Source organism: Monodon monoceros, unplaced genomic scaffold (genome assembly GCF_005190385.1).
Source record: "Monodon monoceros isolate NGI ecotype Baffin Bay Population unplaced genomic scaffold, NGI_Narwhal_1 Super_Scaffold_2, whole genome shotgun sequence".
NCBI classification, from domain to species: Eukaryota; Metazoa; Chordata; class Mammalia; order Artiodactyla; family Monodontidae; genus Monodon; species Monodon monoceros.
The window spans coordinates 103,530,439-103,555,454 of record NW_021703776.1 but is presented as its reverse complement, the minus strand read 5'-3'; the positions used below and the strand labels follow the sequence as shown (position 1 = coordinate 103,555,454).

Here is a 25,016-nt window from a genome sequence, read left to right as displayed (position 1 = left end):
AATAGTCAAAATCACAATTCAGACATATCACTATCCCCTTTTCAGTAATTGATAGAACAAGTAGCCAGGAAAAAATTAAGGATTTTTAACACTTAACTAACTTGGCCTAATTTGTATTTATGGAACACTCAGCCCAACAATAGTGAAATACACATTCTTTTCAAGTACTCTGGGAACATTTACCAAGAAAACCATATTCTGTGCCATGAAACAAGTCTCAATATTTTAAGTCATATAAGATACGCTGTCTAACAACAGTGAAGTTAGATGGGAAATCAGTGACAGCAGCATATCTAGAAAATCCCTCAAGTATTTGGTATCTAAATAACATACTTCACAATAACTCTTAGGTCAGAGAAGAAATCAAAAGGGAAATTTGAAAGTACTTTGAACTCAATGAAAATGAAAATAAAACATTCCAAAATTTATAGCACAAAGATACCTATTTTAGAAAAGAAAAAAAGATCTTAATTCCTACAGCTTCCACCATAAGAAACTAGAAAAAGGAGAGCAAATGAATCCCAAAGTAAGAGGATGGGAAATAAAAAAAGATGAGAGGAGAAAGGAACAAAATAAAAAACAGAAAATGTAGAGAAAATCAATGAGAGGATCAATAATATTGATAAGGCTTTAGCCAGATTGATCAGAAAAAAAAAGATACCAGTTATCAATGTCAGGAATGAGAGATGTGATATGACTACAGATTCTACAGCTGTTAAAAGCATATAGTGCATATTATGAACACCTTTATGCCAATAAATTCAAGAACTTAGAGAAATGGAAAAATTCCTTGAAAGGCAAAAACCACTGAAACCCTCTCAGACATTGTGGAAATGTTGCAAACATTCTCACAAAACTCTAGGCTAAGAAGACTTCATTTTCAGTCCTCCCAAATATTTAAGGAAGAAATAATGCCAATTCTACACAGACTTTTTAAGAAAATTGAAAATGAGGGAATACTTCCTAAGTCTGAGGCCAGCATTACCCTGATAGAAAACCAGACAGACATACATGAATACTATTGAGGAATATCCCTCATGAATATAGATGCATAAATTTTAAACAAAATTTTAGCAAATCAAATATAACAATAAATAAGGGTAATACATCATGACTTTTGACAAAATCAATGAATTTAATTTACCATATGCACATACTAAAAAAGAAAATTCATATGGTCATCATAATATACACAGAAAAAGCATATGACAAAATTCAATGTCCATTCCTGATAAAATCTCTCAGCAAATTAGGCATGAAAGGAAGTTCCCTCATCCTAATAAAGAGCATCTGTGAAAACCCTACAGGTAACATCATACTTAATAGTGAAAAGCTGAATGCTTTTTTTCCTGAGATCCCCTCTTACCACTTCTATTCAACATGGTTCTGGTGATTTTTAAAGAATAAAGGACATTGAGATTGGAAAGGAAAAAGTAAAACTGTCTCTGTTAACAGATTATATAACTATATAGAAATTCTGATGGAATCTATTATAGGAAAGCTATTAGAACTAATAAGTGAATTTTGCAAGGTTGCAAAGATACAAGATCAATATATAAAACTCCATTGCATTTCTGTATGCTAGCGATGGATAACTGGAAATTGATATAAAAACCAGTGCCGTTTATATACAGTAGAATCAAAAATATGAAATGCTTAAGGATGTGCGAGACCTGTATACTGTAAACTAGGAAACACTGCTGAGGAAAATTAAAGCATACTGTGATAAATGGAGAGAAGTGCCGTGTTCATAGATTAGAAGACAGTCCTGTAGAGATGTTAGTTCTCCCCAAATTGATCTATAGATTCAACACAATCTTAGTCAAAATACCAGGATGAGTTTTTTGTAGAAATTGAAAAGCTGATCTAAGATCTTAGATGGGACTTCAAACGACTTATATTAGCCAAAACAACTTTGAAAGAGAACAAAATTGGAGGACTGACTACCCAACTCAAAGATTATTTTAAGGCCATAGTAATCGATACTGTGCTGTATGCATTAGTGGGAAGATAGAGAAACTCAACAGAATAGAGAGTCCAGGAATATATCCAAACATATTGTAAATTTATTTTTAACAAAGGTGCAACGGCTATTTGGCGGAAAAGGCTATTTTCAACAAATGGTACTGGAGCAATTGGATAATCGTAGGTAAAAAATGAACTTAAATCCGTATCTGGCTCCATATACAGAAAGTAATTTGAAAGAATCGTAGATCTAAATGTAAATCCTAAAACTGTAACACTTGTAAAAAGGAAATGTAGGAGAAAGTCTTTGACACTGGACTAGACCATAATTTCTTGGGTAAGATAGCTAAAGCATGATCCGTAAAGAAAACATTGATAACTTGGACTTCGTCAACATTAAGAAATTTTGTTCTTTGAAAGATACTGTTAAGAGGATGAAAAAACAATTCACAAAGTAGGAGAAAATATCTGTAAATCATATGCCTGATAAAAGACTTGTATTTAGAGTATATAAAGTATACTCAGTAAGTAAACAGACAACCCAGTGAAACAATGGGCAACAGATTTGAAGAGACATTTTAGCAAAGAAGGTGTAAATGGATGGCACATAAGTTCATGAGAAGATGTTCACGTCATTATTCATTGGGGAAGTGCAAATTAAAGCAGTAATGAAATACCACTGTACACCTATTAGAATGGCTGAAACTGAAAAGACTGCCTATACCATTTTTTGTCAAAATGTGGCTGAGATTTGAATTCTGCTGGTAGGAATGTGAAATTATACACCCACTTTGGAAAACATTTTGGCGGTTTCTTAAAATGTTAAACGTACACCTACTATATGACCCAGACATTGCATGCCCACATATTTACCCCAACGACACGAAAGCCTGTGTCCATACGAAGACTCATGTGAGTGTTTATAACAGCTTTAGTTGTGAGAGCCACAACCCAGATAGCAGTTTGCCTATGGATGGATGCAGTGCAGTAACTGGATTCAGTCTGACACAAAGGGATAGACTACTGATACTGCCACAGTGTTGAAAAATCTCAGAAGAATTGTGCTAGGTGACAGAAGCCAGACAAAAACAGGAGTACATACTACACTTACCATTTATAGAAAATTTTAGAAAATACAGTCTTTTATAAAGTGTAGAATCTGGCTGATGGAGAATGGGGTGGGATAGGGAGTGGCAGGAGACGCTGGTTATAAAATGGTGTGAGGAAACTTGGGGGTGATGGATATATTATGTTGGTTATGGTGACATAACTGCCACATTTTATGAAACTGTACAATTTGTAGTTTATATCAATTATATAACTCAACAAATATTTTAGAAACTAATATTTTTACTTTTTATATGTGTCGTGATTTTCTGCAAAGTGAACATGGGTTCTCAGAAAGTATGGTACTTTGGTACAGGGGCTAATTAGCACTGTGTGTTGGTAGCCTCTGGAGGTGTTACTGTTATTAAAAGCAAAAAGTCATTAAGTGCTTATTTTGTGACAGGCGTGATGATGGTTGTTTATGTATTATTTCACTGAATTCTCAGCACCACCTACAGACATGATCCTCAGCCTCATTGTATAGATGAAGAACCTGTGGCTTAGAAGTGTTGTCACATGGAAGTGCAGACGGGGCTCGAACCCAGGTCTGTGTGAAAGTCCCGTGTGTGCATTTGGCCACCATCCTGTGTGTTCTTCCTGGTTATTAACACGATACAACAATTGGCTGTAATTATAACCCCTTTGAATGAAGAAAAGGGTTAAGATGTTTAGCATCCTTTTTTTAGAGACTGAAAAGTATTTTAGAACATTTTCTATTTTTATTTATTTATTTTTTTTTTGCGGTACGCGGGCCTCTCACTGTTGTGGCCTCTCCCGTTGTGGAGCACAGGCTCCGGACGCGCAGGCTCAATGGCCATGGCTCACGGGCCTAGCCGCTCCGCGGCATGTGGGATCCTCCCGGACTGGGGCACGAACCCGCGTCCCCTGCATCGGCAGGCGGACTCTCAACCACGGCGCCACCAGGGAAGCCCTGCATTCATTCTTTTTGTTTGTATTCCATGCTGTTCCAAAAAGGATTTAGGGTAGTTATGAAACACATATGTTAATTTGTAACTAAGGCAGTTGAGAACTAGTTTCCTTGGTTCCCTGGGAGCTCAGTGTGTAGTCTCCATGTGTCTAGAAAGGAAGCTCTGTGAGGGCAGAGGTTTGTGCTCTGTTGTTACTACATCTCCAGTGCGTGGAACAGTGCCTTGTAAATAAGGGTGTTGAAAGAACATGAGTTGCCTGTTTTCAGAAGCATTGGATCGTAATTGTATGTAGTACATTGAATTTATATTTAGCATAATTTTTATCTTTGATTCTTGATTTTGTAAATTTTAATGAAGATTGTAGCCATCAGTTTTAAAGTTAAGTGTTTTACCTATAAAAAGTGAGATGTTGGTCCAAATATTATCCCAGTGACATACCTAAAGTTCTGTATTTTTAAAAATCTAGTCTTATTGTCATCTAAGTTGCTTTTTATTGTGACTTTATGAGTGCAGAATGTGCCAGAAAGGAAAAAGGTGATGTGAGCTTGCTTGCCCCTCTTACATTTTCTTTACCACTTGGAGTTGCTTACTAAAACTTCTACGATGTAGTGGTTTTTAAAAATCCCAGGAATTAGTGCAGCTACTTGCAGGCTCTGCAGCCGTGGCAGGTTTTATATAAGCAGCCTCTGTCATTTTGGGTGATTGCTGTGAAGAGTAAATGAGTTTGTATAATATCTGTAAATCACTTAGAATAGTGCTTGGCACATAAGGGCTCAATAAATGCTAATTATTACATTTCAGGTTTTTATGAGGCTTAAATTAAACAAGATTATTCATGTAAAATGTTTAGTAGAGTATCTGGCATTTATTAAGTGCTCGATAAATGCTACTGGCTCTAATTTAAATATTCAGGTGCCGATATGTCTGAAGAGGCTGTGTCTTTGGATCTCTGCATATGTCATATGTTTAGTGAATTTATTTTAGAGCATGAGGAAAAATTATTGGTTTCTGTATTGGCTTTTCCCAATAGTTACAAGTTACAAAGTTATAAAAATTTTATAGAAATATGTAATTATTTTTCTGATTTCTAAGTTTAGGTCATTTGTTTATGTTTATTTTTACTATTAAAAAGTACAGAGCTTTGACTGATATTACAATTTAGCACAGTAATTGTCTTTGACAAGATTGTCAGTATCTAAACTCATCCTTCTTGTCTTGTTACCCTTCTCGCAGGTTTGTGGAACCTTGCTTCTCTCTTTTCCAACCTTTGTCTATTTGTGTTGATGCCCTTTGCCTTTTTCTTTCTGGAATCAGAAGGTTTTGCTGGCCTGAAAAGGGTAAGTGAATCATGTTTTAGAATTAAATTTCTTAAATGAAGAAATAAATATCATTCATGTTGAACTAGAAAAAAGTAGGTTTAAACAATCATTTTACTGGAATGTAAGAAGTTTAATTAATAATAATGTCTTGTTAATATTAATAATGTTTTTACAATAGTGGTAACAATGTTACATATTGAATTATTTTACATGTCTACAGGGAGGAAGTCATCTTTTGACCTTTGAATGATTTTATACTATGTGCAAAGTTGGTGGAGTGTTCTTTTGTAGAATGAATAAACCTGATACAATAGCTATTATTCCTTTCTTATTCCCAGGATCCCGTGACTTACTGATATTAGGTGAATGTGGGAGCATGAGAAGTGGGCAAAACAGGACAGTCTGCAAGAGCATCTTAAACAGTTAATCCAGACCTTGTCAGTGGTAGTAACTCCCTCTGTCCTTGAATAGAGCATTTTAAAGTGAAGGGAACAGCATTTCCATTTATAGCTTGTGGAGCTGTTTGCTATAAAAGCTTGGAATATAATGTGAAGATTTCAGTAGTTAGTACTTTTGGGGTGACTTTTAAACCTGACAGAATGAGTTCTAGTGTTACAGTTTATAGACACATTGTACCTTTCTAATTTTTAGGTATGGTTATTCATATTCATATTGTGATAGATGGTTGGTTTCATATTTAGTGAATGTACTGAGATCAGAATGGATGGTTGGGTATGGCGGTCAAACGTACATTGAGAAAACTGGCTTTTTATTTTAGAAGATGTTGGGGGTAGGAGTTAATTAATTAATTTATTTTTGCTGTGTTGGGTCTTCGTTTCTGTGCGAGGGCTTTCTCTAGTTGTGGGAAGCGGGGGCCACTCTTCATCGCGGTATGCGGGCCTCTCACTATTGCGGCCTCTCTTGTTGCGGAGCACAGGCTCCAGACGCGCAGGCTCAGTAGTTGTGGCTCACGGGCCTAGTTGTGCCGCAGCATGTGGGATCCTCCCAGACCAGGGCTCGAACCCGTGTCCCCTGCATTAGCAGGCAGATTCTCAACCACTGTGCCACCAGGGAATCCCCGAGAAAACTGGCTTTTATATATTAGGTTTGTTTTTTATAATGACGTATGTAAATTATTTAAGTCATCCATGTAATGGGAAAGACTTGCATAGTTTCAGTTTAGAAAACTCTTTGTTGATAATTTCTTGAAGAATGATAGGAAGTTTTGCTGCTGAAAGGGATTTAGTTCAAACCCTCCTTTTATAAGGAGGAAGTGGAAATCCAAAGATAATGTTATTAAATTGTCTAAGAACCACATATGTACCATTGCAAAACTAGGACTAAAACCCAGGGCTTGCTTCTAACCTCCCCAGAGTGTGTACGTTCTTTACCGGTCAGCACTGTGGAGAGCCAGTTAGAGCCAGCCAGGTAGGTGACAGGCCAGGCACCGACGAGGAGGGAGGAGAAAGGACCACAGCGCGCGGGCAGAGGAAGGGGCAAGGCAGGGCTTTGCGTGGGGATGCCAGATAGTAGGAGAACAAGGAGGGTGTGACCTGGACGCCCAGACTGAGCTCAGGAGAGTGGAATGTAAAACATGACATCAGAGCGGGGTCGAAAAGGAAGAGTATGGAGAAGAAGCAAGGTCATCAGAGACACTTGAGAAAGCAATTTCTGTGGAATTTTGGAGACTTTTGATGGATAGTCACACATTTGACAGAGTTTTACTAGGCACTTACTAAGTGGTAATTACTATGCTGTTAAAGGAGCTTGCTGGGTACAGAAGTGAAAAGACAGGTTCTTGCCTTCAAGGGATTAAGAGAGGATGACCTCAGAGATGAAAACAAGTAGCACGTGGTGGATGAACTTTTATACAGCGAGCGGCTGTGAGGGGAGGTCTTGATTTGCCTGGAGAATTGGGGAAGCTTCAGGGAGGGGTTAGCCTGCACTTGAGCTGAGACTTGCAGGTGAGCATTCGAGGCTTGAGCAAAGGCCTAGATTCTGCCTGAATTGAGGGAGTGGCTGGCTGATGCTTAGCTGTAGAATGGAGAATGGCGAGAGCCCCCTTGTCAGGATCAGATCCTGGAGGCCTGAGTCCTCTGCCACATTGTTTGGGTTTTATGCTGTAGACAACAGGGCGTTGGCAGAGGATTTTTGAAAAGAATTTTTGCATCTACTGTTTTATTTAAGCATATTTAGAGATAAATACACGTCAGAATTTCAACATATGTTACTAGGGAAAGGAGTACATGCACCACACAATGCGAGACACTGTTTGGTAGAGATGTCACCATACTGAATCAGTCATGCACCTGGCTCTGTTAAACGGAGCGTTTCAACATATGTCACTAAAGTTGCCATGTTGATGTTTGCTTTAAACATGCACGGTGCTCCCCTCTCCCTAGCTCTGTCTCATGTGTAATCTTATCAGGTACAAAAGCAACTGGTAAAGCTCAGTGTTAAATATATTTTCATGTTTGGTATTAAAGGTGTGCTACCTAGTTTATGCTTTTCATAAAAATTTAGTTATTAGTTAAATAAATTATTTTAAAAAGCAGTGTGCAATATGGACAAACCCCTTTGTCTCCAAATTATTTCCCTCCCTTCCTGTGAACTAACCAACTAGAAAAGGGACTTGGCTGAATCTGTTGGAGCAGAGTTAGCACCATCTCTAGAATTAAAAACAACGGACACAAGAACCCAGTGATTTACTGTTCTCCTGTTCCCCCTTGTAGACTAAGGTCAAAGGGGAGAATCAGCTTGAGGAGGGGTATAAGAAGGTAAGTAAAAATATTTTGCACCTACAATTGTACAGCAGTTCTTCCCTCTAAACTGTTTACTTCTAGTCTCTTTATACATGATTAGAAGAATGCCTTTTCTAAGCACATCTCTGACTGTGTCAGCCTCCTCAGAATTCCTCAAGGTCACCAGCTACATTTCATGGTCTCAAAGGGGACTGATGTGTTGAGTGATTGTAGGGTGCAGTCGACATGACCAATCCAGTTAATTCCCAAACACGGCGAAGGATTTTTAAAAAATATATTTATTTGGCTGTGCTGGGTCTTAGTTGCGGCATGTGGGATCTAGTTCCCTGACCAGGGATCGAACCCGGGCCCCCTGCCCATTGGGAGTGCAGAGTCTTAACCACTGGACCGCCAGGGAAGTCCCCACAGTGAAGGATTTAAAAAGAGGGGGAGAAGGCAGAGCTCAGGATGGTTACCGTTTCTTAGAATCTGGTAGCTTGGGAATTAATGGGAGTTGCAGAAACCAAATTAAAGTGTTTTGTCTTTAATGCTGTTAAAGGAAGGAGGGAGATGGTTGTGGCTTGGAGGAGAAGAGGTAGAATAATTCTCCTATTAGTATGCTGAGGGAGGGGCCAATGGAAGAGAGACTGCGGGTACTAAGGTGAGAAAATTTGTCTTTAGTGTCAGACTGCCTGGGCTAGTTACATCATCTAAACCTCAGGTTTTCTTTCTGTAAAATGGGTACAGTAACGATAGTTACCTTACTGTTTCATTTGGAGGATTAAATGAGAGGTGATTATTCATGTAAAGCATTTAGCCCAGGATTTAGCTAAGTAAATGTTAGGTATTATTGTCACTATCCTAGAGCTTCATGCATTTGACTGGTAAGTATTCTAGGAAACATCAGTGTTATATGGATAGATCATTAGAAAGCAACTAAATAGAGTCAACTCTTAATTATTCATATATTATTATCTTAGGCGGTCTTAAGATTCCAAATTATTTTTCCCATTTTGAAGTGGCATGTACTGAAGCAGAATCAAAACTGCCTAAAGAGAAGGTGCATCCACAGGGAACTATATTCAATATCCTGGGATAAACCATGATGGAAAAGAATATGAAAAAGAATATGTATGTATAACTGAGTCACTTTGCTGTACAGCAGAAATGAACACAACATTGTAACTCAAGTATACTTCAATAAAATTAAAAAAAAGAGAGAGAAGGTACATGTAGACCCTATTAGAAATGTTTAGAGCGCTTTAAAATCAGGGTAATCATGGCATGTTATTTTACAATATTCACCTTTTTCAGTTACATGGAATTTGCAAGGGTTATTATTAGCATTGTATATTTAAGTCTAAATGTGTTAGGTATATGTTTGAGCCTTGCAGTATTATGCCTTTCTGTTATATAAGATCTTCTGGTATTTACTTGCACAGGTTCTGAATGGTGTTTGGTGAGATCTGTAGCGCTTTCCACAGAGCTATAGGTTGTATCACAGTCAGGAACTCTGCTGCTCTGATGAAGGGGGTTGGTCGCTGACATTTTTGACACAGCTGGCTGGCAAGCATGTATATATTTGTGTGTATCCCTTTAAAACCCTTTGCTCATTGGTTACATTTGACATATCTACTTCCAAGGCAACATTGAGGAGAGCTTAGAAAACACTTCTAATTGGTAGATTTCAGCACAATAATTTGAGTAAGGACAAACTTGTAATATGGTTAAGTTAAATTTCCTTTTTTTTCCTTTGGCCACTTCCTGGTGTTGTTTTACTATGTTGAAGTCTGGTGGAGCCCCTAAATGGCATATGGTCCCACCAAACTCCCATTGATTCCCCTGGGCAATCGATTTTAAAGCAGTCCCTTGCATATTGTGCCGAGATGCGGAAATTGGCCACTGGCCATGGCGGATGCAGAGCTTGAATTGAAAATCAAATTAAGCAGAATTCTCTACTTAGTTTTTAATTAAACCACTATGCTAATTCAAACAGGACATTTTAGGCCTGGGGGGGTTGACCATGTCCTTTTAAGGGCCTTGAATTGCCTTTCTTCTCTCTCCTTACAATGGCATGTTTCTTTTTTATTGGGACCATCTCCTAGCTATTCCCATTCTTTACAGATCTCAAGGGTAGGAGAATGTAAGTGGTCTTGATAAAGCAAGGTTTTTTCTTTCTTTCTTTCTTTTTTTTTTTTTCTGTTAAGAAGGTACCTTTTATCTTGGAATTCTGTTAGCAGTTAAACTTTTATTTAATCTAGATTATTTATATTATAGGCTGTCACCCGTATATATTGTAGCAAGCATTACATATGTTCATGTGTGTTTGAAGCTGACCCCAAGCTTACGCCTTATGTTTCAACTCTGGTGAAGAGGTTGTGTCTGGTGGGTTTTGTTTTTGTTTTGTGGTAGACATGTTTTCTCCACAGTTTTTATCTCGGTTGCTTAGCCATACACCAGAGTATGAGAGTCTTGGGGCTGACAGCGCTCCTGTTCAGTTACACTCAGGTCAGCTGTGTGAGCCTCTCTCCCCACTCTGCCGCAGAGGGACCTCTAGATTATTTGGGGTGATGCCAGAAGGTGTTTTTCGATTGCGTAATGAACCAGTCTAACCTCTGGCTAGGGTTTAAATGGGAGTTAGGAATGTGTTTGTTTCATATTGTGTCTTAACATCTTGCTTTGAATTAAAATGTCATAAGGGAAAAAAACATCATGAGGAAAAAATTCAGCAACTTAATGAAAGTAAATAAAACCCTTCAATGACAGATTATTTCATGAACCAAAGATGTTTCTGGGAGCAGCTTTATATTGTGCCTCACATTAATGCCTATCTTTGGTTTGAAGTCATGGTATAACATTTAACATAAGTGACAGCAACATCCTGACCAATTACCTAAGCCATCCAGACACCCCCAGATGTCCAGAACATAGCACACGGTCTGTAGGATTAAGAGGTTAACTCCTAGAACTTCAAACGAAGTGCTTGATAATAAAAGCAAAAAGTACAAAATCTGAGGTGACTTCCTTTCTTAATTAATTAGACTGGCCAGGTGGAAGCCAAGAGCTGGGTGCGGTGCTTGGAAGGCCTATAAAGCTGAGCACCGTGACAGCACGGTAGAGGGGAGCAGACATCGCTCTAATGTGTTTCTGTCCTGTGTCACAGTTTGAAATTGTCCTGGTTTATGTCCCTTTTGGCAAACTTACATAAAAGTGACCTTGTACTGTATTTTATGACCAGATGACTTTTTCCCCCCAGTGGCTAATTTGTATCAGGCCTCCATCTTAAAGAGACACAGAAATGAGTAGGAAGTCCAGCTCGGTCTCAGTGAACTTTCATTGCATTCTTTCATTATTTTTGCTAGTTCTTGCCACTGATCATCCATAAATTGTTGGGAATGAGTGATTAAGGAAGTGCTGCTTAGTGTTAGTGGCACATGCGCGTATTTGCATGGTTTTTTGTGGGTGAGAGGAAATCACATACAAAAAGGGAAACTCCTGCTGGGAACCTTTCAAGGAAATTTACCTTGGGTCTCGTTTTGATCTTGGTGTTTATTACAGAAAATGGAGTCATATCTCACTAACTATTGTTATGTGTTAATTTGATTTTCCAACACCTTCAAGAAAAAAAAATCCGTAATTTATTAACGGAATTCCTGTACCCTCTTCCAATTGTGAGGACTAATTTTTTCCATAGAAACAATATAGATAAGAATGATTATTTTCAAAACATTTGATTCTAGTAGTGTTGTTACATGCAAGGTTCCTGTTGGAATTGTGACTCTACTGTAAAAGGCGTGGTTATAATAATGTAAACTGAGCAGTTTCAGACATTGAAGCTTGACGTATAGGATGTCAGAGAAAGACAGAGAAAATTATTATTTTGAAGAAAAGGGTACATTTATTCCATTTAAAAATTATTTGAGTTCATAAGGATTTTGAGTTAAAAATCATTTAGTTAATGAAATGACGTTAATTTTGTCACTCTTCTCAGTACAGCTGCGTGTTGGAGGCGACTAAATTATAACTTCAGTAACAGTGTCAGTTATTGGTAAATAGCACATTGCTCAGTTCCTGCATACTTGGCGATGGTATGATACTCTCTCTCCATTTATCAAAAAAGGAGAGATTTATACTTTAAGTCTAGATTGTCTCTTTATTTGTGTAAAGAGTTTTGTATAGTGGCAAAACTATAAGCTCTGGCTTTCAGAAGACCTGGACTTAAATCCTGACTCTTCTTTTACCGACCTGGAAGTCCAGGCACGGTTCTTAGTGTCTCCATCTGGAAAATGGGCTGCAGTCCTTACTTCGTCCTCGGGTTACTTCACCAAATCTGTTTGTAAAGCACCAAGACACAGTAGAATTGGCAGTTATTATTAGGGACTTAAATGTACCAACTGTGAGCAAGTTGATAATGAAATCAGGAAGATTTGTGTGGTATAACTTTATATGTGGTAGCAAAACGATGTAAGAAATTAGAGTGGCGTCAACATAGCTTTGTTTATTTACTTTTTGAAATATAAATGGTTTTATCTTGTAACAGTATAGGTTGTAAAAAGAAGGTATTTAATAGGTAGCTGAATTTCAGACTTTATTTTATATGATGATTAAATTACCAACTAATGTCTCATAATTAGTTAAATGAGAAGTTTTGGTAGGGAGGAAATATAAAATCACCAGGTTCAGATTTTAAAGTAATTATATTTTTAATTAAACTGGCTCTAATACTTGAATATTCATAAAACAATTTCATAGGAATAGCCATTGTTATCAATTAGAGTCTCCTTTCTAAAACTTTTTTTGGGGGAGTTGAAAACTACCTACCCTTGGTTAGAATGAACTTTATTTGAAAGTAAAATTAAATGTCAGATTTAATGCTGACTAGAGAGCTTCTTACACAATTATGATACATACCCACAGACCTGTAGGACGAGAGCTCACCCAAGAGGCTAGAATTTGGATTGTTAAAATCTTCTATTTATTTGGCATTTAAACTCATATTTATTTGTCTGTAAAATCATTTATTCAGCATGTCACAGTGTTAACCTTCTGATCTCTATGAAATGTATGCCAATATATAGCTGGAACTTGATATATTACTTTACAACCCATTTATTTGGCCCGTTTGTACCAGAAATAAAAGTTGTGTATTTAGACACATCAAAGGCAATGGGATTATTTGATAGTTTTGACATTAGGTAATATTTTAGGTTGCAGTATATTATGTACTTTTCTTTAAACTTAAGTCATTAATAGTTATACTACTTAAAAATTTATTGGTTTGCACATTTTCTGTTAAGGAAAGGAAATTCTCATCTAGAAAGACAAGTTCTTACTGTTCTAGAGTGATTGATTTTTAAATCAATTGAACTGTTAAAAAATACATAAAATGTATGTTCTTTTAGTTATTAAAAATAAGGTGAGCAGGCAAAAACAAAAAATAAGGACACCCGAACAGTAGAAAAAGAATTAAATATAGTGAAATGTGGTCAATTTAAAGGAAACGTTTCCTATTATCTTTCTTGGAACACAAAGAAGAAATTTTAAGTTGTTTTATAGTGCTGGATTTAAATACTTTTATACTTTCATATTTTATTTGGGATTACTTGATATTAATATTTCTCTTTACACATTAATTAATGAGTGTTAAGTTTTATAAGCAGTCTGTTTTTAAACAGACTTGTGAAGGGCTTAAAAATTTTTTTAAATCCTTTTTGAAATATCAGAAAAACTTATCTGATCTCTTAATGATTTTTGCTTCCTTCTTTTTTTTAACATCTTTATTGGAGTATAATTGCTTTACAATGGTGTGTTAGTTTCTGCGTTATAACAAAGTGAATCCGCTATACATATACATATATCCCCATATCTCCTCCCTCTTGCATCTCCCTCCCACCCTCCCTATCCCACCCCTCTAGGTGCTTCCTTCTTAAATGCCTAGAATTAAATGATATTTCTGATTTTTTTAGAAGATATTTAATGAAGTACCTTATGTTGTGATAAGAGCTTATTGCATTATATAACAAATATACTTTATTCTGAAGAAGATTTCTCTTCTCTTTCTGTTATTACCTTGGTTCAGGCTTCATCATTTCTTGGATTATTTAAACCACTGTCCATCTGTGTTTTCTGCTTCCAGTTTCATTCCCACACAAAGTAACCTCCACACTGCCTTCTAGCACTGTTTTCTACATAATGCTATATCTGTAACTCACCTCCATAAAATCTCCAAGGACCAAAACCGAACAGGCACAACAAAACTTAAATGGTAACTGAGTAAGTGATGCCCTAGTTAGGGCAGGGAGGTAGTTACAAGGTGGTACAGGACCATGGATGCATTCAAGCTAGGAGTTGGAACTGAAGCTCCACTGAAAGTCCACACACACACGCACACACACACACACGCGCGCGCGCGCACACACACACACACGCGCGCACACGCACGCACACACACACGCACACACACGCACACACACACACACAGTGATGGGAGCGTCTGTCAGCCTTAGCTCTGGGCAGAAGCCTCCCCTGAGAGTTAGTCCACAGGCCTCTACCTCGCAGGAGTTGGGGTTCGATATTACTACCTGTATTGTTGGGAGACCCCAAACCAAGAAATTAGCATAAAGGGTTTTTCAGAGTATTATGTATCATTTTATCATTTCAACCTGATGTATAATATCATTTTAACATAACGTATAATTAAATAAATTTTAAGTGGTTTCAATAAACATATAATTAATGTTGCTTTTAGAAAGTTGATTTAATGTAATTAAGATTCATCTTATGTATAAATTTTTGAGCTGGTCCTATTTATGACATAGGCTATTTAATTGTCTTTAACTTAATTGTGTGAGAAAACTCAGGACTTGACAACAAACATATAAGCAGGCCTAAACAAGACCTGATTACATTTTATCCAAGCTTTCTTCCATTTTAATCTAACACTCTTTCTTAGTAATTTGATATTGGTTTAGTTCTGAAAGTGTTGTTATTCCTTCAGAGCCAAAGATGAATAATGTAGTCTATTCTATTTTAGATACTTTTTCTGTGAGTTTTTACAAAGATCTAATATTTTAATCTAGCTATAGTTAATTTTGTGAGGTGATTAAAAAGAGTGAATCTAAGTAAACTTTTCTGTTACTCAGTTATTCTAAAGAAATGTGTACAGTAATATTACTCTTACCTATTATTTCTTAATATTTAAAAATTCTTATGTATAATTACACCTTTCTGGACTTTTTACAGCTTGTAGTGCCTGGAATCACTGCTCTTTTCTTACATTTCTTATTTTCTTTTAATTTTCTTTTTAGTCTATAACTTCCCCTGGACATTTCTCCATAGATTTGATCCCAAGTACTTTCTATCATTTAGGGATTTCTCAACATTGCTACTCTGCTGATGGAACTCTTGTCTTCTACCATAATTAATTCATTCAGTTAATTCCTATTGACCACTTATTGTATTCTAGGTACTGTTGCAGCTGCTAGGGACAGTGCAATTGATTGATTGATTGTTTATGTATTTATTATATATTTTTCCTGTTTTCTGTGGTAAAAAAATGTATGTGATTATTAATCTGTCATCTTGAACTGGTGTACCTGATTCCTCTCTCTCTCCACCTGTTAGCTTTACTGGCCCTTTGTCTGGAATTCAGTTATTTGTTAATTTGGGGGCAATCTTTGTTCTTTTTTCCAGACCTGGGAGGCTTTGTGGTCTCTGCTTGAATTGGCTCTGATTTCGTTGACAAGTGTGGGGCGCAGTCTTTTCTTTTGGCCTTTCCTCTTTCGCTTTGTAGCTGTTTTGGCCTCTCATGGCCTTAAGGTTGTTTAAAGATGATCTTTTCCAATATAGTGTTCAGAAATTCCTTCTCAGGATTCCAAGATGATTTCTACAAACGTACAAGCCCTTCCTAAATGTGTCTGTGTATTCCAGGATCTTTTATTTCCCTGTGTCTTATTTGGCTTTGCATGAAGCATACTCACGAGGTTGATGGTTTTGGCTGATTCTCCTGTGTATCTTGACTTCTATCGGTTTTTCATTAATATTTTAATTATAATTTAAACAAGTTTAGGGAAAGCCAATTAACCCTACATTGTATTTTATATCATTCCAAATTACCTGTCAACATTTGTACTTGGATCATTGTGTAATTATAATTAGTGTATATATATTTTTATGTCCTTCTTACTTTAATAATTTATTTTGGGTACATAAATTTTCTAGTGCTATGAAAAATTGTCCAAGACTTGGAAATGGGCAAAGAAGATCCTGGGTGTTCTGTCATTGGAGTTCTAGCCATTGTCTAGTGGATGCTGGGGATTTTCTGGTCCTATAGGGGTGTGCACCTTTGGCTGATTTTCTGTTGACTTGGCTATATTACACCTCCTTAGGGTTAGAGTTAACTTGTAGGAAACTGAGAGCAGTGCAAAGTAATTTGTCTGATAGAGATGTAATTGATTTCTTCCCTATGCAAAGGATAGTTCCAAACATTTCATTTTATTGTCCCACAGGATGTTATCCCATTTTGCATCTATTAGCAAATTGATTTTAATATTTCTGGTTATCTGTGTATATGTGTTCTTCAAATTCTCCTTTGACCTGGTTTTATCAGAAATTAAAATCATGTGCTAAAGGACGTGAAGAACAGGAAGGGACCAGGGTGCTCAGAGAGGAGCTGCCATCAGCAAGCAGCAGTAACACTTGCTGTGGGCTAAAGCAGAGCACATGGGTCCTGGAAGTTGAGAGTCGGTAAACTTACAAGGGCCCACCAGGGCACAAGCTACCGAGACACCTCACCCAGAACTGGAGCCTGCTTCTCTAGATTCACTGTCACCAGAGGCAGGAGATGATTAAAGAGAGAAGCAGGACAAAAACTCTTGTGTATATAAAGATGAGCGGGGACTCAGGAGATGACCAGACATCTGGGGAAAGTCAGTATCGTGAGAGGGACCAAATTCGATGCACTACTCAGAGTTAGTAGACAAAGAAAAGATTTCAGAGAGATTTGAAAATATTTGATCTAGCATTTTAGACTTTTCTTGGCAGAGGGAATTAAGGATATCTTGTCCTCAATATTGGCAGAAATGAAAGTTCTATTGAGTCATTCTGATAAAAATCAAGTCTAGACAGTTTCCAGGATATTTCTAGCAGATGTTAAAGAACAGATAACTACAGTTTCAACAAATTTGTCTGGAGATTTGAAGATGGAACACTCACAGTTGTATTTTATGGAATTAGTGGAATCTTGATGCTGAAAGCAGACAGGATTGATATGAGAAAGGAACATCATATGCCATTCCTTTTCATGAATACTTGTGAGTCAGGAAATATTCAGCTGAGTCCGACACAAAAGATCGTCATCCAAAACAATTATCTCAGCTCTCAAGGTTGGTTTAACACTAGAAGATCTATGACTGTAATTCATATTAGCAGAGCAAGTGAGAGAAAAGAATCAAGTGAACACCTCAGAAGAGACACAGAACACATCCATGAAATCAGTAACCATTCATGATTAAAAAGCAAACTAAGAACTAAAGGGAACTTGCTTAACCTGATAATGGATATCTACTCTAAGACTGCAGCTGACATTGTTCTTAGCAGTAAAATGTTAGAAGTATTTACTTTAAAATTGGGATGCCATCTTGAGTACATTTATTTCTAACAATAGACAACACTATAGTAGAGTTCTTTACCAGTACACTTAGACAAGAAAAGGAAAAGTTGAAAGGAACAAACAAAATCGTCACGATTAACAGATGATATTGTCTTTTGAAAAATCCTATAGAATCTAAAGGTAATTCCAATAAGAAAATTTAGCAAGGAAGCTGGATATAGGATTAATATAGGAAAATCAATAAATAACAGCAACAAACAAAATCTAATTAAAAATACCTTTTATAATAGCAAGACAACTAAGGTATGTTGAAATAAACCCAGCAAATGATTTTTAAAACCTTATTGAAATAATATATGGAAAGAAAAAATCTTATTGAAAGATGTTAAGAAGACCTAGATAATTGGATAGATATTCTATGTTTATGAATTTCTTTATATGATAAAAATACCAGTTCTCAAATTATTTTTTAGAGTCAGTGCAATTCTAATAAAATTTTTAAGAGGTTATCTTATGGCATGCGACAAGGAGATAGTAAAATTCTTTGGGAGAGCAGAGAGCCAAGAATAGCCAAAGCAATTTTGAAGAACATGGTGATGGAACTTACTCTATCAAATATTAAAAAAGGAACAAAGGACTTGAATAGACATTGCTTTGAAGAAGATATACAAATGACCAGTAAGCACATGAAAAGACCCTAGTGTCACTAGGCATTAGGGAGATGCAAATCAAAACCACAAGAAGATACTTCTCCACACCCATTAGAATGGCTGCTAGAAAATAACAAGTATTGGTGAGGATATTGAGAAATTGGAACTCTTGTACACTGTTGGGCAGAATATAAAATGGTGCGACCACTGTGGAAAACAGTATAGTGGTTGCTCAAAAAATTGAAAATATAATTACCACATGATCCAGGTATTCCACTTCTGGGTGTGTACACAAAAGAATTAAAGGAAGGACTCCACAGATATTTATACACCCATTTTCATGACAGGATTATTTTCAATAGCCAAAGGTGGAAACAACCCAAGTATCCATCAGTGGATTAATAGATAAACAAATTGTGGTATGTGCATACAGTAGAATATTATTTAGCCTTAACAAGGAAGGAAATTCTCACATGCTACAACATGGATGAACCTTGAGAGCATTATGCTAAGTGAAATAAAGTCAGGCACAGCAAGACAAATACTGTATGATTCCACTTATATGAGTGTCCTAGTGTAGTCAAATTCATAGAGACAGAAAGTCGACGGTGGGTGTACAGGGGCTGGGGTTAGATGGGGAGTTACTGTTTAATGGGGTGCAGAGTTTGAGTTGGAGAATATAAAAAGCTCTAGAGATGGATGGTGGTGACGGTTGCATGACTGTGTGAATGGACTTAATGCCACAGAACGCTACACTTAAAAATGGTTAAAGTGGTAAATTTTATGTTATATATACTTTACCATCATAAAAAAAAGTAAGTGATGAGCACGGCGGTTCAAATTGGTGGTTACTATTGGGCAGGTTGGTGCAGCAGGTGTGTGGTTGGGAGGGCTACATGGGTGCACAGTGGTTGTGGTGACGTTCCTTTAGGTTGGGTGATCTATCCACAGGTATTTAATAGACATATAAAGCTAAACAGTGTACAGACTGACATACCTAAGAGATATTGTGGGTTTGGTTCCAGACCACTGCAGTAGAGGGAATATTGCAATAAAATGAGTCACACGAATTTTTTGGCTTCCCAGTACATATAAAAGTTGTGATTACACTATGCTGTAGTCTGTTAAATGTGCAATAGCATTGTGTCTAAAAAACAATGTACATACCTTAATTAAAAAATACCTCTTTGCTAATAGGAATAAAGACGCAGATGTAGAGAATGGACTTGAGGACATGGGGACGGAGAAGGGCAAGCTGGGACGAAGTGAGAGAGTGACATGGACATATACGCACTACCAAATGTAAAATAGATAGCTAGGGGGAAGCAGCTGCATAGCACGGGGAGATCAACTCGGTGCTTTGTGACCACCTAGAGGGGTGGGATAGGGAGGGTGGGAGGGAGACGCAAGAGGGAGGGGATGTGGGGATATATGTATATGTATAGCTGATTCACTTTGTTATACAGCAGAAACTAACACACCATTGTAAAGCAATTATACTCCAATAAAGATGTTTAAAAAAAATACCTCTTTGCTAAAAAAATACTAAGCATCCTCCGAGCCTTCAGTTAGTTGGTATCTTTTTGCTGGGGAAGGGTCTTGTCCTGCCTCGACGTTGGCTTCTGGCTGATCAGGGTGCTGCTGAGGAAGGCCGGGGCGGGGCGTGGCAGGCTCTTAGAATAAGACGACAGTGAAGTGTGCCGCGTCGACTGACTCTTCCTGTCACGAATGATTTCTCTGCAGCGTGCCGTGCTGTTTGGTAGCGTTTTACCAATGGTAGAACTTCTTTCAGAATTGGACTCAGTCCTCGCGGACCCTACTGCTGCCTCATCAACTAAGTTTATGTCCTATTCTAAATCCTTTGTTGTCATTTCCACAATCTTCACAGCATCTTCACCAGCAGTAGATTTCATCTCAAGAAACCATTTTTTGTTGCTCTCCATAAGAAGCAATGCTTTTCTGTGAAAGTTTATGCTGAGATTACAGCAATTCAGTCACATCTCAGGCTCCACTTCTAATTCTAGTTCTCCTGCTGTTTCTCCTCCACTGAAGTCTTGAACCCCTCAGAGTCATCCATGAAGGTTAGAATCAACTTCTCCCAAACTCCTATGAATGTTGGTATTTTGACCTCTTCCCGTGAATCATAAATGTTCTTAATGGCATTTAGAATGGTGAATCCTTTCCAAAGGGTTTTCAAGTGACTTTGCCCAGATCATCAGAGGAATCACTATGGCAGCTATAGCCTTACGAAATGTATTTCTTAAATACGTCTTGAAAGTCAAAATTACTCCTTGATTCATGGGCGGCAGAACGGTTGTCGTGTTGGCAGGTATGAAAACAACATGAATCTCGTTGTACATCTCCATCAGAGCTGTCGGGTGACCAGGTGCATTGTCAGTGAGCAGTAGTTTTTGAAAGGAATCTTTTTTTCTGAGCAGTGGATCTCAGCAGTGGGTGTAAAATATCCAGTAAACTGTGTTGTAAACAGATGTGCCATCATCCAGGCTTTGTTCCATTTACAGAGCATAGGCAGAGTAGATTTAGCATAATTCTTAAGGGCCCTAGGCTTTTTGGAATGGTTAATGAGCCCTGGCTTCAACTTAGTCACCAGCTGCATTAGCCCCTATCAAGAGTCAGCCTGTCAGTAGCCAGGACATGGAAGCAAACTAAGTGTCCATCATCGGATGAATGTATACAGAAGATGCGGCACATGTATACAATGGAATATTACTCAGCCATGAAAAGAAACGAAATTGAGCTATTTGTAGTGAGGTGGATGGACCTAGGAGACTGTCATACAGAGTGAAGTCAGTCAGAAAGAGAAAAATAAATACCGTATGCTAACGCATATATATGGAATCTAAAAAAAAAAAAAGTTCTGAAGAACCCAGGGGCAGGACAGGAATAAAGATGCAGATGTAGAGAATGGACTTGAGGACACGGGGAGGGGTAAAGGTAAGCTGGGACAAAGCGAGAGAGTGGCATGGACATATATACACAACCAAACGTAAAATAGATAGCTAGTGGGAAGCCACCGCATAAAACAGGGAGATCAGCTCGGTGCTTTGTGACCGCCTAGAGGGGTGGGACTGGGAGGGTGGGAGGGAGGGAGATGCAAGAGGGAGGGGATATGGGGATATATGTATATGTATAGCTGATTCACTTTGTTATACAGCAGAAACCAACACACCATTGTAAAGCAATTATGCTCCAATAAAGATGTTAAAAAAAAAAAAAAAGAGCCTGTCCTTCGAAGCTTTGAAGCCACGCATTGACTTCTGTCTACTGTGAAAGTCCTCGTTGATATCTTTCACTGGAAGGCTCTTTGGTCTACATTGAAAATCTGTTGTTCGCGTAGCCGCTTTCGTTAACGATCTTAGCTGGATCTGCTGGGTAACTTGCTGCGGCTCCTGCATCAGCACTTGCTGCTTCGCCGTGCACTTTTATGTTATGGAGACGGCTTCTTTCCTTAAACCTCGTGAGCCAGCCTCTGCTGGCTTCAAGCTCTTCTTCCGCAGCTTCCTCACCTGTCTCAGCTTCACAGACCTGAAGGGAGTCAGGGCCTGGCCTGCATTCGGCTTTGGCCTCAGGCAGTGTCGTGGCTGGTCTGATCGTCTATGCAGACCACTGAAACTTTCTCCTCAACAGCAGTAAGGCTGTGTTGCTTCCTTACCATTCGTGTGCTCACTGGAGCAGCACCTTAGTCTCCTTCAAGAATGTTCCTTTGCCTTCACGACGTGGCTGTTTGGGGCAAGAGGCCTAGCCTTCAGCCCGTCAGCTTTCCACACGCCCTCCTCTCTCAGCTTCAGCATTTCTAGCTTTTGATTTAAACTGAGAGACATGCGACTCTTTCCTCACTCGAACGCTTGGAGGCCATTGTAGAGTTATTAGTTGGCCTGATTTCAACATTGTTGTGTCTCAGGGAACAGGGAGGTCCAAGGAGAGGGAGAGAGATGGGGGAAGGGCTGGTTGGTGGAGCAGACAGAACACACACAACATTTATTGATTGTTGCCATCTTGTATTGGTGTAGTTCATGATGTCCAAAACAATTACAGTAGTAACGTCAAAGATCACTGATCACAGATCACCATAACAAATGTAATAAAAATGAAAAAGTTTGAAATATTGTGAGAATTACCAAAATGTAACACAGAGACACAAAGTGATCAAATGCTGTTGGAAAAGTGGCACCGATAGACTTGTTCGACGCAGGTTTGCCACAAACCTTCAATTTGTAAAAAATGCAATTATCTGCAAAGTGCAAATTGTAGAAGTGCAAAGGGAAAGAAAACGAGACATGTCTATACTTTCAGTATTTAAAAATAGAAAGGAAAGAAGGTTATTTATTTCTTGGTGATGGGCTCATATTAACCAAACTGATATGAAAAACCAAAACGCCAATTTGTTGATATTCAATGGAAAACTATAAAATAATCACACATGCATGCACACCTACACACCCAAAGTAGCTGTTATTGAGAGCTGGAGGGGCTGTGGAAATGAGAGAGAGGGGCCCAATGCAGCTTTGGAGGGATTGGTCTGGGTTTAGAGTAGGCAGACAGCCTTAAGCTTTTTGTGTATGTTTCCTATTTTGTTCACTGTCATAAGGATAGCTCTTCTGTGGTATTTTGGAATTCCTAGTGCTTTTTGTGTAAATGTACTGTTTGCCACAAAAGCAATATGACACTATTACCTAAATTATGTGGAATTGCTTTTATATTAATATTCTACACTTTAGTATCTTGTACATTTTGCTATAGTCATGTAATAAATAATAACCCTAATGATCTTTCTTTTGTTGTGTCTGTATTGGAACTTGTGCCTGGGTGTTTTATGACAGGACTAGTAAGGTATTGGCTACAATGTTCTGTTATATTAAAGGACTGAGCGTTTGCTCAGCATGAGCTTGCTATTACGGAATTGAAAATTAATATTCTAGTAAAAGAAGCTTTTGTGTATTTTGATTTAGTTCCTTTGCTAAAATTATAGGTTGCCTTAAGTATGTTTTAAACATTCTCCCTCCACCTCCTATTTCCACATCAGTTTGTCTTTTATGTCTTATTTCTGTCTTGTGGGGAGGGTAGAAAGCACAGGCTCCAGAAGCTGACAGACCTGAATTTAAAGAGAGTTCTGGCAGGCCTGGAACAGGGTGACCATAGACAGATTATTTAACTTTTTTGGATGTGAGCTTTCTCATTTATAATAAATTTGCCTTTATTGTGAATATTCAGTGAGCACATATAAAGCAACTACGTAGTAGGAGCTTTGCAAATAGTTCCCATTTCTTTTTTTCCGTCAAGTTTATAACTAAAGAATTATTAGAACAGAATTAGAATTAGAAAAGATCCTTACTGGCTAACCATTAAATTATTTTGATGTGATGAAGTGTACTGAGAAATGTTTTCTTCCCAAATTTAGAATTATGTTTAAACATTTTGAAATAAAGTCCCTGCAGTCTTTTTACAATTCAGTTCTTTCATTTACGTGTTGGAAACTTGCTGTATTAATTCATTTACTTGCAGTCTGGAGGATTTTGTTTGTTTAATATCATGAGAAAGTTCTGCCCATAAATTTAAATATAGTGAACATCTTAGTTCAGTGAACAGCAATGTATTATTATTTTAACTTATTCTAAAATACTTTCTTTTTGTCAAGTTTTAATAACTTGAGAATCTTATAGTTTTAATTTTTCTACTGTGTATGACTATATTAAATAAATATGTATATATATATATAATAAACTGCAGAAAATATTAATATTAAAAAACAACTCACTGTAGAGCTTAACAGCACTTTCTATAAAGTTATTTTCTTTGACTTGGGACCAAAACTCTTTTTGTCTATACTTTTAATTATTACTTTGGGAGCAAAGGGGGAAATGGTTGGCACTCTCTAGGAATGCTTGTTTGTAGTTTTTTCATGGTTTTCATGGTTTAAAATAATTAATACCTGCCTTTATTTTCTGTTCTTTATTAGTGCTTCTATCGATCTTCCCCAGATGACTGCATGTATGTTTGGTGCAGTCTTGATGTCATGCTGAGCAAACCTTATCTTAATGTTACTAAGAGACCCTTTTTGTTAAATGGGAACAATGGCTTGATATTTATTTTAAATGTTCTGTGAATGTAGAAATTTTTCCCAGGCTTTCCTGATGGGTGGAGACATAGTATATAAAGTGGTGTTTACATACCTTCCAAGAGGTCAAGATGTCCATGCAAAATCTTGTTTAAATGTTCATCACCATAGAAACATATCAGTTTATTGTTAGAGCTTTTGTAAATATATTGTAATTTTCACTTCATTGATGTTCAGTACAGAGCATTTAATGTGTAATTGACCAGCACCAAAATTTGGTGTTTAGCCTTTACTAGCTTATTTAATCTAATTTAACTTAAAATATTGAGATAGTTGTAATTTCCAAAACAATACTGGTATGAAGCTAATGTAATTAATTATATAGCTTACTTTTCTTAAAAACAAGATGATGTTTCCTTGACAGAAAGGAAGTACTTTATTTTGATGATGTTTTTTACTAATACACTGAGTGCTTATTACACTATGATTTTAATAAAAGAGATGGAGTTTCATTAAGGTAACTTAGATTTATGGTTTTTGGGAGGGGTTAAGACAAGTATTCATAAATATATTACGAACTTTATGAAATCCTAGTGCTGTATGGCATAGTATAAGCATT

The 25,016-nt window shown here is 37.3% G+C and overlaps 1 protein-coding gene across 5 annotated transcripts in view; it reads left to right on the top strand.

Annotated features, from left to right (window-relative positions):
- Positions 1–25,016, top strand: part of LMBR1 (limb development membrane protein 1) — a 175,560-nt gene that overhangs the window by 45,881 nt on the left and 104,663 nt on the right. For all 5 annotated transcript variants that reach the window (XM_029233650.1, XM_029233647.1, XM_029233646.1 and 2 more), the window contains one exon: positions 5,235–5,338. In XM_029233650.1, the coding sequence (XP_029089483.1) occupies positions 5,235–5,338 (104 nt within the window). The remainder of the gene's footprint in view (positions 1–5,234; positions 5,339–25,016) is intronic.